Source organism: Myotis davidii, unplaced genomic scaffold (assembly GCF_000327345.1).
Source record: "Myotis davidii unplaced genomic scaffold, ASM32734v1 scaffold135, whole genome shotgun sequence".
Classification (NCBI taxonomy): Eukaryota; Metazoa; Chordata; class Mammalia; order Chiroptera; family Vespertilionidae; genus Myotis; species Myotis davidii.
In genome coordinates this window covers 12,460,175-12,473,656 of record NW_006289813.1, presented here as the reverse complement: position 1 = coordinate 12,473,656, position 13,482 = coordinate 12,460,175, and the positions used below count along the sequence as shown (strand labels likewise).

At 41.9% G+C, this 13,482-nt stretch overlaps 1 protein-coding gene across 1 annotated transcript; it reads left to right on the top strand.

Annotated features, from left to right (window-relative positions):
* The first annotated feature begins 1,049 nt into the window (after window positions 1–1,049).
* FASTKD3 (FAST kinase domains 3) lies at window positions 1,050–7,876 on the top strand. The gene is made up of 6 exons (XM_006762506.2): window positions 1,050–2,454; window positions 3,473–3,558; window positions 4,721–4,895; window positions 6,049–6,118; window positions 6,427–6,541; window positions 7,562–7,876. The coding sequence occupies exons 1-6, from the start codon at window positions 1,050–1,052 to the stop codon at window positions 7,658–7,660; spliced, it is 1,950 nt and encodes a 649-aa protein (XP_006762569.1). The 3' UTR covers window positions 7,661–7,876.
* Window positions 7,877–13,482: the final 5,606 nt, after the last annotated feature.

Below are 13,482 nucleotides of genomic sequence, written 5' to 3'. Positions count from 1 at the left end.
GGCCGCCGCGCCCGGCCGGTGCTTGAGCGCAGGTCCCAGGGATGCCGGGTTTGGGGCGCCAGGCTCTGGGGTCCTTTCATTCCTAGAGGACGGGGCGCCCGGGACGTCCCCTCTTGCCCTGCACATCCATTTTCTTAAATCTCACAGCGGGGTGTTTAGGTCTGGACTGGCCACCCACCTTCTCCCCTTATTGACTTGCATGTCTGTAACGTTTTTTATTCACTTGCGTGTTTGCCGTTTGCCAGCCTAGACCGTATTCTTCCTCATTCCTAGCTACCAGGGGACCAACACCTCGGGGGCTTTTATGCACCTTTTAAAAAAATCTTTGCTTTACGTTGATCTATAGGAATTTTGGCCACTTGACCCCCTCCCCCTTTTTTTTGATCTTTGAACAATGCCGGCATTAGGGGCACCAACACCCTGCCCACCTTCCACCCCTCGTGGATTGGAAAATCCGGTATAACCTTTGACTCCCCAAAACTTAATTGTAGTGGCCCTCCGCATGCGGGGATTCCCAGCTTTGATGAAAAACATATTTAACCGGACGCAGTTCCTTCCATCCACCAAGTGATAGGACGTGTGTTTGGACTTTGAATCCATCCCAGTTTTGGCACTCACTAGCGGTGTAAACTGGATAAAATTACTTCTTTGTTCTTTAAGTTTCCTCCGTATAACTTTTGACTCCCCAAAACTTAATTGTAGTGGGCCCTCCGCATGCGGGGATTCCCAGCATATGATGAAAAACATATTTAACCGGACGCAGTTCCTTCCATCCACCAATTGATAGGACGCGTGTTTGTCTAGACTTTGAATCCATCCCAGCTTTGCCACTCACTAGCTGTGTAAACTGGATAAAATTACTTCTTTGTGCTTTAAGTTTCCTCATCTGTGAAATGATGATGAAAGTGCTTAATTTATTGTGCTGTCAAGAGCATTAATTTAGTACAGGGAAAGCACAATAGTACCAGGAAGATGGTAGTGATTATCATCATTAGATGCCAGCCAGTTTTCTAAGCAGCTCTGCTCTAGTACTTAGGTTTTGCTGGGACATGTTTATTAATCACTTATTTGGGGTACTGGGTGCTCTGAAAAATCAACCTGTACATCATGCTCACGAGGCAGTCAAGGGGCATCTGTACCCATGGTTCTTCTGTTCACTACAGCCTGGGCCTTTCAGGGTCAGGCTCCATCATGCCTGTTGTAAAAAGTTCCATTCAGAAAACGGAAATGACCTTCATCCGGTTGGTGAGCCAGTGTTCCCTCAAGTACATGATTGGGACAGTTTTGAACAAAATCTCAAAAACATGGACGAACAGCTCTTTTACAGGAGACTGAACAACTGCACTTCACCAGAAGAAGTGCTAAGTTTCATAAGCACACTGCAAACTTTGCCTGATACGATGGCGGCAGGAGCCTTACAACGGATCTGTGAAGTGGGAGAAAAAGATGGTGATGAAAGGCTGCCAAAGGAAGTAATAGAAAATCCCGACTTTCAAGCTTTATGTGTTCAGTTTGAACAGGAACCCTCAAATCTGTCAAACACCGGTTTGGTGACTGCGTTGCAAGCCCTGACTCTGTTGTCTGTGGATCCCCAAAGTAGCTTGTTACTGAACCTGGTGGCAGAATGCCAACATCGTGTCAAAACGGGCGGCCTGGAAATCCACAGCCTTTGTGTTCTTGCAGAAAGTCTGCTCAAACTACGAGGTCCAGGTTGTGCGACCCTAGACCTGATTATATATCAACTGCAAGGTGAAAAATTGGAAGATTTTACCCCCGAGGATATTGTGGCCCTTTATAGAATACTGCAGGCATGTACTGAAAAAGTGGACCAACACCAGACATTTCTAAATAAGATAAACAGCTTTTCTCTGTCAATAGTTTACACCCTGAGTGCTAAATCAATAAGCCAAATGCTCACTGCCCTGGTGGTTCTCGATCAAACTCAGGCACTTCCTCTGGTTATAAAATTGGGTAAATATGTTGTGAGACATATCCCTCATTTCACTAATAAAGAGCTTGGAAAAGTCTTAGAGGCTTTCATATACTTTGGGCACCATGACCGATTTTTTATAACAGCCCTGGAGCAGCACGTAGTGTCCCTGTGTCTCACTTTGGACCCTGAGGTTGTCAGCAAAGTCATGGAGTACTGCAGCAGGAAACAGATCCTTTCAAAACCCATCTTGAATGCAGTGGCAGAAACTTTTGTTTGCCATTCCGAAAAATTTTCCCCTAGTCAGATTTCTGAGTTGATTGAACCATTTGGAAAACTCAATTATTTGCCACCAAATGCCTCTGCTTTATTTAGAAAGCTAGAAGATATGTTATACACTCATTTCAACTCTTTTCCTCCCAAAACACTATTGAAACTTCTCCATTCATGTTCGCTTATTGAATGCCATCCAGTCAACTTTATGGGAAAAATATTCAGTCCTTATTTTCTTCAAAAGCTGCAAGGTGAGTTGGTTATAACTTCTGCGAGTGGAAAAAATAACCTTTGAACTTAATGGTGTTTTCAAGCCACATATGTAGCTTTTACATTGAGGAATGCTTTACCTTTTTTTAAAATTCCATAACTTAGAGGCCCGGTGCACAAAATTTGTGTGTGGGGGAAAGGGGGGCGGTTTCCCCCTCAGCCTGGTCTGCACCCTCTCGCAGTCTGGGAGGATGTCCAACTGCCTTGGAGGTGGGAGAGGCTCCCGCTACCACCGCTGCACTTACCAGCTGTGAGCCTGGCTTCTGGCTGAGCGGTGCTCCCCCTGTGGGAGTACACTGACCACCAGGGGGCAGCTCCTGCATTGAGTGTCTGCCCCCTGGTGGTCAGTGTGCATCAGAGTGACCAGTAGTTCCACGGTTTAGTCAATTTGCATATTAGCCTTTTATTATATAGAATAAACTAAAGAGGACATCTGAAGTTGTAGATAGCAGTGTAAATGCAGAATTAAAGCATGCTAGAACATTGCATTGAGTGAGAGAACAGTTTTGGGTAAACAGACTGCTGCCCTAGCTGAGAAACAGTATTCTTAGGGGACTGCGGTGATGGAACTGGTAAAGTCACAGCAACATGTTTGAATCTTTGTGAAAGAGAACTGTAGAACTCTTTTTTTCTTTTTCTTTTTTGAGAGACAGTAGTATCTTAATTGAAGGGCACCAGATATGTCAACAATCTCAATTTCCAAGAACTTTCATTAATTCGACTAACATTTTGTCCCTTTTAATTATATATTCTCTAGTTAGGAGCTTCAATTCTTGGAAGGTAAAATGAGATTGCACTGATGGCAAGCAAGAAGGCATAAAGGCATAATTAATTCCAACATGTTCTTTTCATAGTGTCATTTAAGAGTAACTTAATGGAGTGAATAAATGAATGTTTTATATTCTTAATATTCTTTTTTTTTAACTCTTAATATTATTTTCTCTCATTACATGTATCAAAATTCAAATTTAACTATGACTAAGATGCTTTTTATTTCAGGCGAGGAATCATATTTGGACAGACTGAGCCTAGCACAACTAACCCAGCTTTTGTTAACCTCGATCCTCGAATGCCCTTTCTATAAGGTAAAAGCATGAGCTGTACTTTATTTCTCTATGGGGGCAGTTTTCTTTTGTTCCCTCTCCCCTACCATCTAACATTTTTGTTTAGTTCTTTCTCTTTTGATCTGTCTCAATCTCATTAACAATTAGAACTTCCATTCACTTGGAGTTAGTGGTCACCAGATAGCCTTTTCTTTGATAAATCAACCCCACTCCTGTTTTCTTGTCCTTGAAGGACCCATTTCCTGGTGTGTAAGATTTCTTGGAAGATGCTGCAGGGTTAGAGTAATAGTACTCAGAGAGCCATGCTGAGGGTGTTAGCCCCACAGCAGTGTGGCTCTGGACTGAACACATCCTAATCCGGGGTACATTTTTAAGTGCAGGCTGTCATCTGATGGAGTTCGGTGGAGGTGGAGTTTGTGTGTCCCCTCCGCAGTGTGGGGGTAGCCACATCTCCCCCACTTCTATTGTATTGTGACATTAGTCCCTTTAATTTTTCATTTGACTCTGAAAAACAGTATCACATTTTTAAATTATATTTTAATGAGCAATAAGGAAGTTGAGCATATCTTTAAATGTTTATTGGTCATTTACATTTGCTGTGAATTGCCTTTCTACCCTCTAACTCATATTTCTATGGGCTTATTTTTTTCCCATAGGAGTCATTGTAAAACAGATTTTAGCTATTGTGTGTGTTGTACATATTTTCTTCTGGTTTTAATTCTTAGGTTTTTAATTTAATGTTTATGATGCCTCCTTGCTGAATTAAAATTTTTAAGCTTTCTATAGTCAAATATATCCCATTTTTTATGGCTTCTAGGTTTCCTATCCTGCTTAAAAATATTTCATCACTCATAAGCTAATATCAATGTTTTACTAAATTTTTATTTTTATTTATATTTTTTAAACATATTTTTATTGATTTCAGAAAGGAAGGGGGAGGGAGAAAGAGCTAGAAACATTAATGATGAGAATCATTGATTGGCTGCCTCCTACACGCCCCCTATTGGGGATCAAGCCCACAACCTGGGCATGTGCCCTTGATCAGAATCAAACCTGGGACCTTTCAGTCCACAGGCTGACACTGTATCCACTGAGCCAAACTGGCTAGGGCTACTAAATTTTTATTATCTGGTTGGTTTTGTATCTTATTTTTCTTTCTCATATTTGCGTATACAATTTGTAGGGTCCAAAACTCCTTCCTAAATATCAAGTGAAATCATTTCTCACTCCGTGCTGCTCCCTGGAGACACCTGTGGATTTTCATCTTTATAAATATGTGATGTTTGGATTGATTGACCTTTTGGGAGCAAGATCATATTTTGCTTCCAAAGTGTTAACACCATATTATTACACAATAGGTGAGTAATAGGGGGTTTTGTTGTTTACTAATCTTCAGCCTTCATTCTCATTTGGAATATTTGCAACTTAGTAGCCATAGAAGGTCTGGAAATACAAAATGGACTTGCCTTTGCCTAAAGGCGAAGTGGAACACGGGTGTGCAGTAGGGCTGAGTCAAGACTGCCTGGAGTTGAGTCCTCACGTGTTAGCCACATAGTAGCAGACTGTCTTTGGGCAGAGTTTTTAACCTTTTCTGCTTGCTGCTTTCTGTAAAATGGGAGAATAGTGACTTCTTAGACTTGTTTAAGGATTAACATGAAATAGTGCGAGTAATACAGTAAGTGCTCAGTAATCGTTAGCTGCTGTTGTGTCTAGGCCAGTGCTGTCCAGTAGAGTAGCCACTAGTACATATGGCCACTTATATTTAAAATAATTAAAATTTAAAAAAATTCAAAGTTCAGTTCCTCAGTCATATTAACCACACTTTCAAGTGTTCGGTAGCCACAGGTAGCTTACGGCTGCCATACTGGACAACAGAGGTATAAATGTTTCCACCATGAAAGTTCTGTTGGACATCACTGACCAGAGACAAGTCCTTCTGTCCTTACAAATTTGTAAAGATTAATGTCTAAAAGAAAATCAGCTCAAAGAGGACAGAGTTTTACTGGCTCCAGGTGGTCACATCTCCCTCTCCTCCGGTACGGGCTCCTTTTAGAAAAGGAGTGGCAGAGCACCCGTGGGAAGGAAGGGGAGTCTGTCCATGCCCTGGGACCACATGTCGGGGTGCAGGATGCTTTACCACCCTGGTGGCTCTGGGCGCTCCAGTGAAGAAAGGTTCACTGTGCATAGGTGTCTGGCATTGCTTAATTTAAAGGATTTTCGTCACTGGGTGGAAGGAGTCAGTTGTGTGAGTGACTCTTGTTATCCCCCAGATAACCGGAGAACCCACTCCTTGTTTTTGTGTAGTTGAGCGTTCTTAGTTTCAGGCTGACTTGGTTGATTATAGACCCGGTTAAGTTAAAAAATCTCAACATTGTCTGGTGTGGTCATTACTTTGCAGCCTTCAGCCAGTTGGTAAATGCAGTGTGGAAGAATTCAAACAGACGAGGAGGAAAGGAAGATAGTGTTTGTGAGGGTATCACACGAAGGATTTTTCCTTTCTTCTCTCACCAGATGTTGAAATTAAATTAGATGAAGAAGGATTTGTATTACCATTTACATTTCATGAAGACGTACATAAAAGGTAAGAAAACTTGTTGTTAATCTTACTTGCTGAGGATAATTGTTTGTCTTCTTAAAGTGAAAAAAAATAAACATTCTGGAAATTAAAACACTACTTTGCAGCATACCAGTTTTGGAAAATATTTGTAACATTATATGAACCTCAATTGAGTGTTTTCTTAAAAGATTAAAGGATAACACATTCTTTATTTACTTGAAACTAGTACTGGCAAATAGGAATAAGCAAATCCCAAATAAATTCTGGCAACTAAAAATATGTATTTTGGGTTGTTTTAAAAATTGACTCTCTCTCTCTCTCCGATTTTTCAGGGTAGCCCTGTGTATTGATGGTCCAAAAAGATTTTGTTTGAATAGCAAACACTTACTGGGAAAGGAAGCTATTAAACAAAGACACCTACGCTTACTTGGTTATCAGGTTGTTCAGGTATGCTTGTGTCCCCCCCCACCCCCAAAGCAATGTCTACTTTAGATTTGCTTTTTCCAGGTTACTAAGTGGTCTGCCAGCCCACTTATATTAAGGTCGAGAGCACTTTATTTTATTGAATTTATTGGGGGGGCATTGGTTAATAAAATTATAGGTTTTAAATGTGCTTTTCTATAATACATCATCTGTATATTTTATTGTGTATTCAATTACAAAATTATTGGAATGTCTGTTTTAATTCCCACCTGATTTTATTAATAAAAGTGGACAAGATAGCCCATTAAAACCAATATCCTCATCACTACTTAGGGTTTAAGGCCTTACTTGTATTTACATCATAAATCACGGCAGAAGGTCTCATGTGAGGAGCCACAGTGAGTGGGCATGGAGCTTCCACAACTCTCCAAGCTGTCCACCAGTCTTCCCTCTCTTTCCTGTCTGATTACTCTTTTCCACTCCATTTTTCTACGTTCTCAGATTAATTTTCCTAAAATTAATCATGCCAGTGTGTGTTCAAAGCCTTTATGTTTATTGCTTATTGCTTAGGTGATAAAAGTCAAAGCTTCTGGGCGTCTCAACGTCCCAGGCCCTCTGCTCTGGGAGCAGCCTCAAGCTGGCAGCCAGGGGCTCTCTGCTCTGAGCTCGGGGGCTGCTCCCCTTCCCTCAAGCCCCCTCCATTCTCTCTGGCCTTTCTCCCTTTGTCCAGCTGCTTCCACCACCACACTGGTCTCCCACCCTGGGTATCTGTGGTCATTCATCAGCTCCCAGGTCAAGTCCACCTTTCACCCTAATCTGACAATACCAGAGCCCAAATTTTCTTTGCGCGCTCTGCTTTGTATTTCCTGAACCAAGGTGCTGTTGTAGGCACTGGGGCTACAGGATGAATAAGCTAGTGTGGTCTTTGCCCTGCAGGAGCTTACATTCTGCTGTGGAGGAAGGCGAGGAACAAGTAACCAAAAAAACCAAGGGAGTTTCAGATTGTGAAGGATTATGACAAATTTTATTTTCCTCCCTTTACAGATCCCCTATTATGATATTGAAACTCTAAAATCAAAACTTGAATTGGTGGAATATTTACAAAGGAAACTGTTTTCTCAAAATGCTGGCATTTGCTGGTAAGGAGAAGGAATACTGGCTTCAGAACTCATATCGTCAAAGAACTTGTGTTTTCATGGGACTCAGTATAAGAAAAAGAATATCATTTGTGAAATAGCCCTTTCTTTATGGACTGATGATCTGGAAATGGTCTGTAGTTTTGCTTATACCATGTATATAATTACTGGTGATAAATTTAAAATAAATTTTAATTTAATATAATTATCATACTTTTATACAATAAACAGAATTAATCAAGTATAATAAAGTATGTAATGAATAAATTGTTATTATTAAATCTGCCTTGTAATAGCTATCTGCTAATTGAAAATATGCTCTTTAGAGACCTTAGTTTCCTCTTCTAAAAAATGTAAGGAAAAAAATTTTATCTCCCTTGTCCTTTTATATTTTCTTAGAGGAAATGATATATGGTAAAGAGGAGGAGGAGAGAAAAATAGAGTCCTTTGAATATAAATATAATTATAGAATTACGCAGAAATAACCCTTTAGTTAGTAAGAAAATATATTAATATTTTATCTTTTTAAAAAAATTAGGGCTTAAAGACTTGAAAAAACTTATTAGGGTTAGATAGGGTTTTGGGGAAGAGGCAGGCCTCCTACAAATCTGGAGTTGGACACAGGTTCTTCCACCAGTTAGTTCTTTATCCTTGAGCAAGGAGACAACGTCTCTCTATTCTCACTCACTGTGCTGAGCCTGTGTGGAGCACTGGAGCACAACGTTGTGTGAGTCTAAGGGCTGTATGACTGAGGTGCTCCTCCCCTTTCACAGTGAGTGGACCGGCTCAGAGAGGATGACTGTCCGGCCTAGCATTTCATGCCTCACAAGTGGTGAGTGAGATTTAAAGCTGGTCTTGAGAAGCAACATACTTTAGTGGCTAAGAGTTCTAGTTTCACCACTTGCTAAGGGAGTGACCTTGAGCCTGTTTCCTCAGGGTTGCTCATAAATAAGGGGGTTGTGAATAGTTTCCAGAACTGCCGCAACCAAGTACCACAAACGGGTGGCTTGTAACAACCCAAATTTATTTCCTCAGAGTTCTGGGGACTGGAAGTCCATAATCAAGGTGTCTACAGGGCCATGTGCCCTCGAAGCCTCTACAGCAGCGGTCGCCAACCTTTTGCACCTCACGGACCACCAGTTGTCTGCGGACCACTAGTTGGCGACTGCTGCTCCAAACCAGTGGTTCTCAACCTTCTGGCCCTTTAAATACAGTTCCTCATGTTGTGACACAACCATAAAATTATTTTCGTTGCTACTTCATAACTGTCATGTTGCTACTGTTATGAATTGTAATGTAAATATCTGATATGCAGGATGGTCTTAGGCGACCCCTGTGAAAGGGATGTTCGACCGCCAAAGGGGTCGCGACCCACAGGTTGAGAATCACTGCGTTAAACCAAAGGTTTCCTTTCAGCTTTGGTGGCCTCAGGCATTCCTTGGTTTGTGGCAGCATCACTCCAATTTTTGCCTCCATGTTCACATGGCTGACTTCCCTGTGTGTGTGTGTGTGTCTGTGTCTTGCCAGTTTTATAGGATTAGGACCCACCCTAAAGACCTCATCTCGATTAAATCTGCAAAGACCCTATGTCCAGATAAGGTCACATTTACAGGTAATGGGGGTTAGGACTTCAATATAGCCTTTTTTGGGGGATGGTGAAGGGGGACACAATTTAACTGGTAATAGGTTGAAATGAAAATTAAGTTAATAAATATAAAACCCTTAGAAAGCTAGCACAAAATAAGCACAGTCTATGTTAGCTAGTTTAATTGATCTGAATTTTCACCCCATCATGCCATATACTTCACTTTTCCCTTTTGAGTCAGTTTATCTTCAGAATAGCAAGTGGAGACAAGATAAGCTCTAAGATCATTCTTTAAAGTTAATGCCTTTGAACGTAGAGCAGGAAGGAGACATGGAAGCAAATGGAGATTGAGCAGAACAGAGGTGCTGTGGATTCTGATGTGTCCGTGCACACACGTGACCTTGTCACTCCCTTCCTAGGCCAACCTCACTGCACTGCCTCTCCCCTCATGACTAAGCTCATCCTTGGGTATGATACAATCCTGAACCTTGAAGTAAACACCTTACAGTTTAAAAAGGGGGCAGAGCCTTAACTAAAACAGAGGTAATCACAGTCTGTTATAAATTATCCTATATAATAAAACCCTAATATGCAAATCAAATGGTGGAACGACCAGTCACTATGACATGCACTGACCTCAAGGGGGCAGATGCTCAATGCAGGAGCTGCCCCCTGGTGGTCAGTGCACTCCCACAGGGGGAGCGCTGCTCAGCCAGAAGCTGGGCACACGGGCTCAAGGCCTCTCCTGCCTCGGCGGCAATACTAAGGACCGCTCGGGGGATGTCCAACTGCCGGCTTAGGCCCACTCCCCACAGGGAGCAGTTGGACATCCCCCAAGGGGTCCTGGAATGCGAGAGGGCACAGGCCGGGCTGAGGGCCCCACCCTTCCACCCCCCCACCAGCCTCCAGTGCACAAATGTCGTGCACCGGGCCTCTAGTGTAAATGATAAGAAGGAAAGCACAGCCTAACATGTTCTTCCACCTTTTCAATTTATCTAACTCCCTCTCATCCATCATGACCTTTTTACTGGTTGATCTAATTGGACTCAGATACTCCTTCCTCTGCACTTCCTGTTACATCCTCTGTTGAGCCTTTGCTCCTTTGGGTGCTCCCCTACTCCCTTCATTCAACAAACATTCACTAAGCCCCGACAGTGCTGGGTGCCCAGTAACTGCTGGAGCTCCAGAGGGAAGCAGATAAGAGCCCTGCCTTGAGGGGTTAGGAGTTGGGGGAGGTAAATAAGTGAGCAGATAATGACAGTGATGAGCTAGCAGGCACTCCTGAAGCATGAGCAAGACTCTGGGAATGCAGAAGGCCAGGCCTGCCTGGGGAGTGAGGGAGGCTTCTTGGTAATATTGGCGAGCTGAATTCCAGAAGGAAGCAGGGAGGGTCCATGTGGGGGAAGAGCATTTCAGGCATCAGTGGCCAGAGCACTCAGTGCAAAGCACACAGGCCAGTCATAGGAAAGGAGGTGAGACCTTATTGGCAGTGTTTGATTTAAAACAAATTTTCATTCTGAAAATGTGCATGTGTATATATTATAAATAATAATTTAGGTCACTAAATAAGATTGCTGATTTTTCCCATTGGCTTGAGTTTATCAAAGTCTGTCAAATTATAAAGCCAAGTCCTTATAAGATGAATTCTCATGTCACCGAATTTTAATGTCTACCTATCCCAGCAAAAGTGATGTGATTGTGCTTGTTGAAATTTCATATCCAGCTCTGGCCACTGTGGCTCAGTTGGTTGTTTTCCCATGCACTGAGAGGTTGCTGGTTTGATTCCAGTCAAGGCACATGCCTGAATTGTGGACTTGATCCCCACTAGGGGTGTGCAGGAGGCAGCTGATTGATGGTTTTTTTCTCTCCTCCCTTCCTCTTTCTCTAAAATCAATAAAAACATTTTTAAAAATTACATATCCAGTCTTATAGCGATGATACCATACATTATGCTTTCAAATAAGGTTTAACCTTGCTGTAGTATTCAAGAGTAAAAGCAAAGACAAGTAAATCAGAGAAAGAAAAATTGGTGAAAAAAATTGTTTTACTTGCAAGCAAAACCCCTGAAGCAGGGATATGTATCTCGAAGCACAATGGTATTTATTCTTCAGGCCTGCCACTAGGGGGCAGCAAAGGTTAGGACGTGAACAGTGTGTGTGTGAGAGAGGGGCGCGCTGGAGGGAGGAAGCAGGAGCCTTGGAAGGGTGCAGAGACACTTCTCTTCTGCCTGAACTAGGTCTAGACAGGAGAGGGTCAGTGGTGTGCTGAGATGAAGAGATGCCTGATGGAGTGGGAGTTCCTTGACTAGGATCCTACCTTCCGAATCTTTCTATGCCTAGGTAGGTGCATATGGAGAGTTGGTAAACATCTGTTCAATGGGGAAAAGAATAGGAAGGAGCAGAATTCAGCATATTTAATAGACTTCTTGGAAAATAAGAAAACAGTTCCCTCTAGAAAGCTACCCACACTGGAAGACTTTGTGTATAAATGCAAGGATGGGTCTCTGTGGTAAAGGAAGTGAATTAGCCTCAAAAGGCTGAGATTTCCCCAAGCTGGAAACATACCCAGACCCGTTCAGAGTCTAAACACTTAGTGTAGAAGCGTGAAATGATACACACCTTGTAAATCCTTGGCCAGTACCTGGGAAACAGTAAATGCTCAGTAAGGCTAGTGGGCCGTTATCATTGGTGCATGTGTTGTGTTTCATTCTCAACTAAACATTACAACTGGTGGTGAGTGTGCATGTCAGGTATGCTCTATAAGAAGGAACAGGACTCACTCGCTGGTTACAACTCCTAGGGCAGTGGTTCTCAACCTTGACTGCACATTAGAATTACCTGGGAATCACTGGAAGGATGAGGCCCAGAAATCAGGATTTTAAAAAGATTCCCAGGACCCTAACTTTTCAGTCTTTTTATCAAATACCTATATGATTACAGTAGAATAGACTCATTACACCTGAGGGCAATTCAATGATCAGTGTAAATATTTAAAATAATAAGTGTGGTAGACTGAAATAAAAATAAGGAATAAGAAAGGGTCAATAAGTAAGGGTCATCCCTCTATTACCTACACAGGATCTGAGCCACATGGGCCATTTTTACACGGAGAAGTAGCCTCCATTTCCAACCTGATGCACAGCTTCATAGAAGAAGGTTTTGGATACACCATCCCACAGGGTCCAGAGTTGGCTTCTCAGGCCAGGCTAACATTAACCCTTTTACACACAATCTTGCTCTGCTGTGTATCTCTCCAACCTAGTTCATTCAATTTCTCCCCAGTCCACTAGTCTCCCCATCTGCTTGGTTGGCTGTCTCTTGGTTTCTCTGTTGACCCCTCTCTTTTGCCTCAACAGTGAATATGCCTAACTTTTTGTTGGCATTCTTCACCTGCTGGGCTCCATCATAAGAAAGTTTGCCTTAATACACTTGTAATCCCATCTCAGAACAAACAAACAACTATCTCTCAAACCCTCCCACAGTCTCTAGCATACAGTGCACATTATTTGTGGCTTGGAACGGATATTTTGGGTTCTGTTGTTTGTAAGAAACAATACCTCTTAATAACTCTACTGTCACTTTGATTATGAAAAACTCCCAACACATATAAGAGGAGAAACAATAGTATCATGAATCCATGGGAGTCCCTTTACTTGGCATGAAAGATGACTGAAATTTTCTAATCATGTTTCAATTCTTTTCCTTTTTGCTTCCTTTTTATGTTGGAATGCTTGTTGAAAAATCTAAGCTATCGTACACTTTTATCCTAAATATCTAGTCTACATGCTAAGTTCCCCATGTTATCTCAAAAATAATTTTTTAATTGTGGGTTTGTTTGAGTCAGGATCCAAACGAAATGCACATATTACTTTTAGCTGTTATCCCACTTAAGTTTTGAGTCTTTTCTGCTGTAAATGCACCTCACCCTCACCTAGTTTTCCTGTCTCTTCCTTTTGAAGAAATTAGACAAATTGCCCTGTAAAATGTCCCACAGTTCGATTTGGTGGTGTTATATAACTTGTTCCTCTACCTTCTGTAATTCCCGTTAAACTAAAAGGTAGATCCAGAGGCTTGCTTAGATTCAGCTTAATTCCTTTCTTTCTTTCTTTCTTTCTTTCTTTCTTTCTTTCTTTCTTTCTTTCTTTCTTTCTTCTTTCCTTCCTCCCTCCCATTTCTCTCTTTTTATTTATTTTTTCTTTTTTTCTGTCACCATTTATCCCTCCTATACTGTCTTCCACCTCTACC

Coding starts and splice junctions, on each gene's coding strand:
- FASTKD3 (XM_006762506.2), top strand. CDS start 1,050: ATGTTTATTAATCACTTATTTGGGGTACTGGGTGCTCTGAAAAATCAA. Junction 2,455..3,472: donor TTTTCTTCAAAAGCTGCAAG/GTGAGTTGGTTA, acceptor TTTTTATTTCAG/GCGAGGAATCATATTTGGAC. Junction 4,896..6,048: donor ACCATATTATTACACAATAG/GTGAGTAATAGG, acceptor TTCTCTCACCAG/ATGTTGAAATTAAATTAGAT.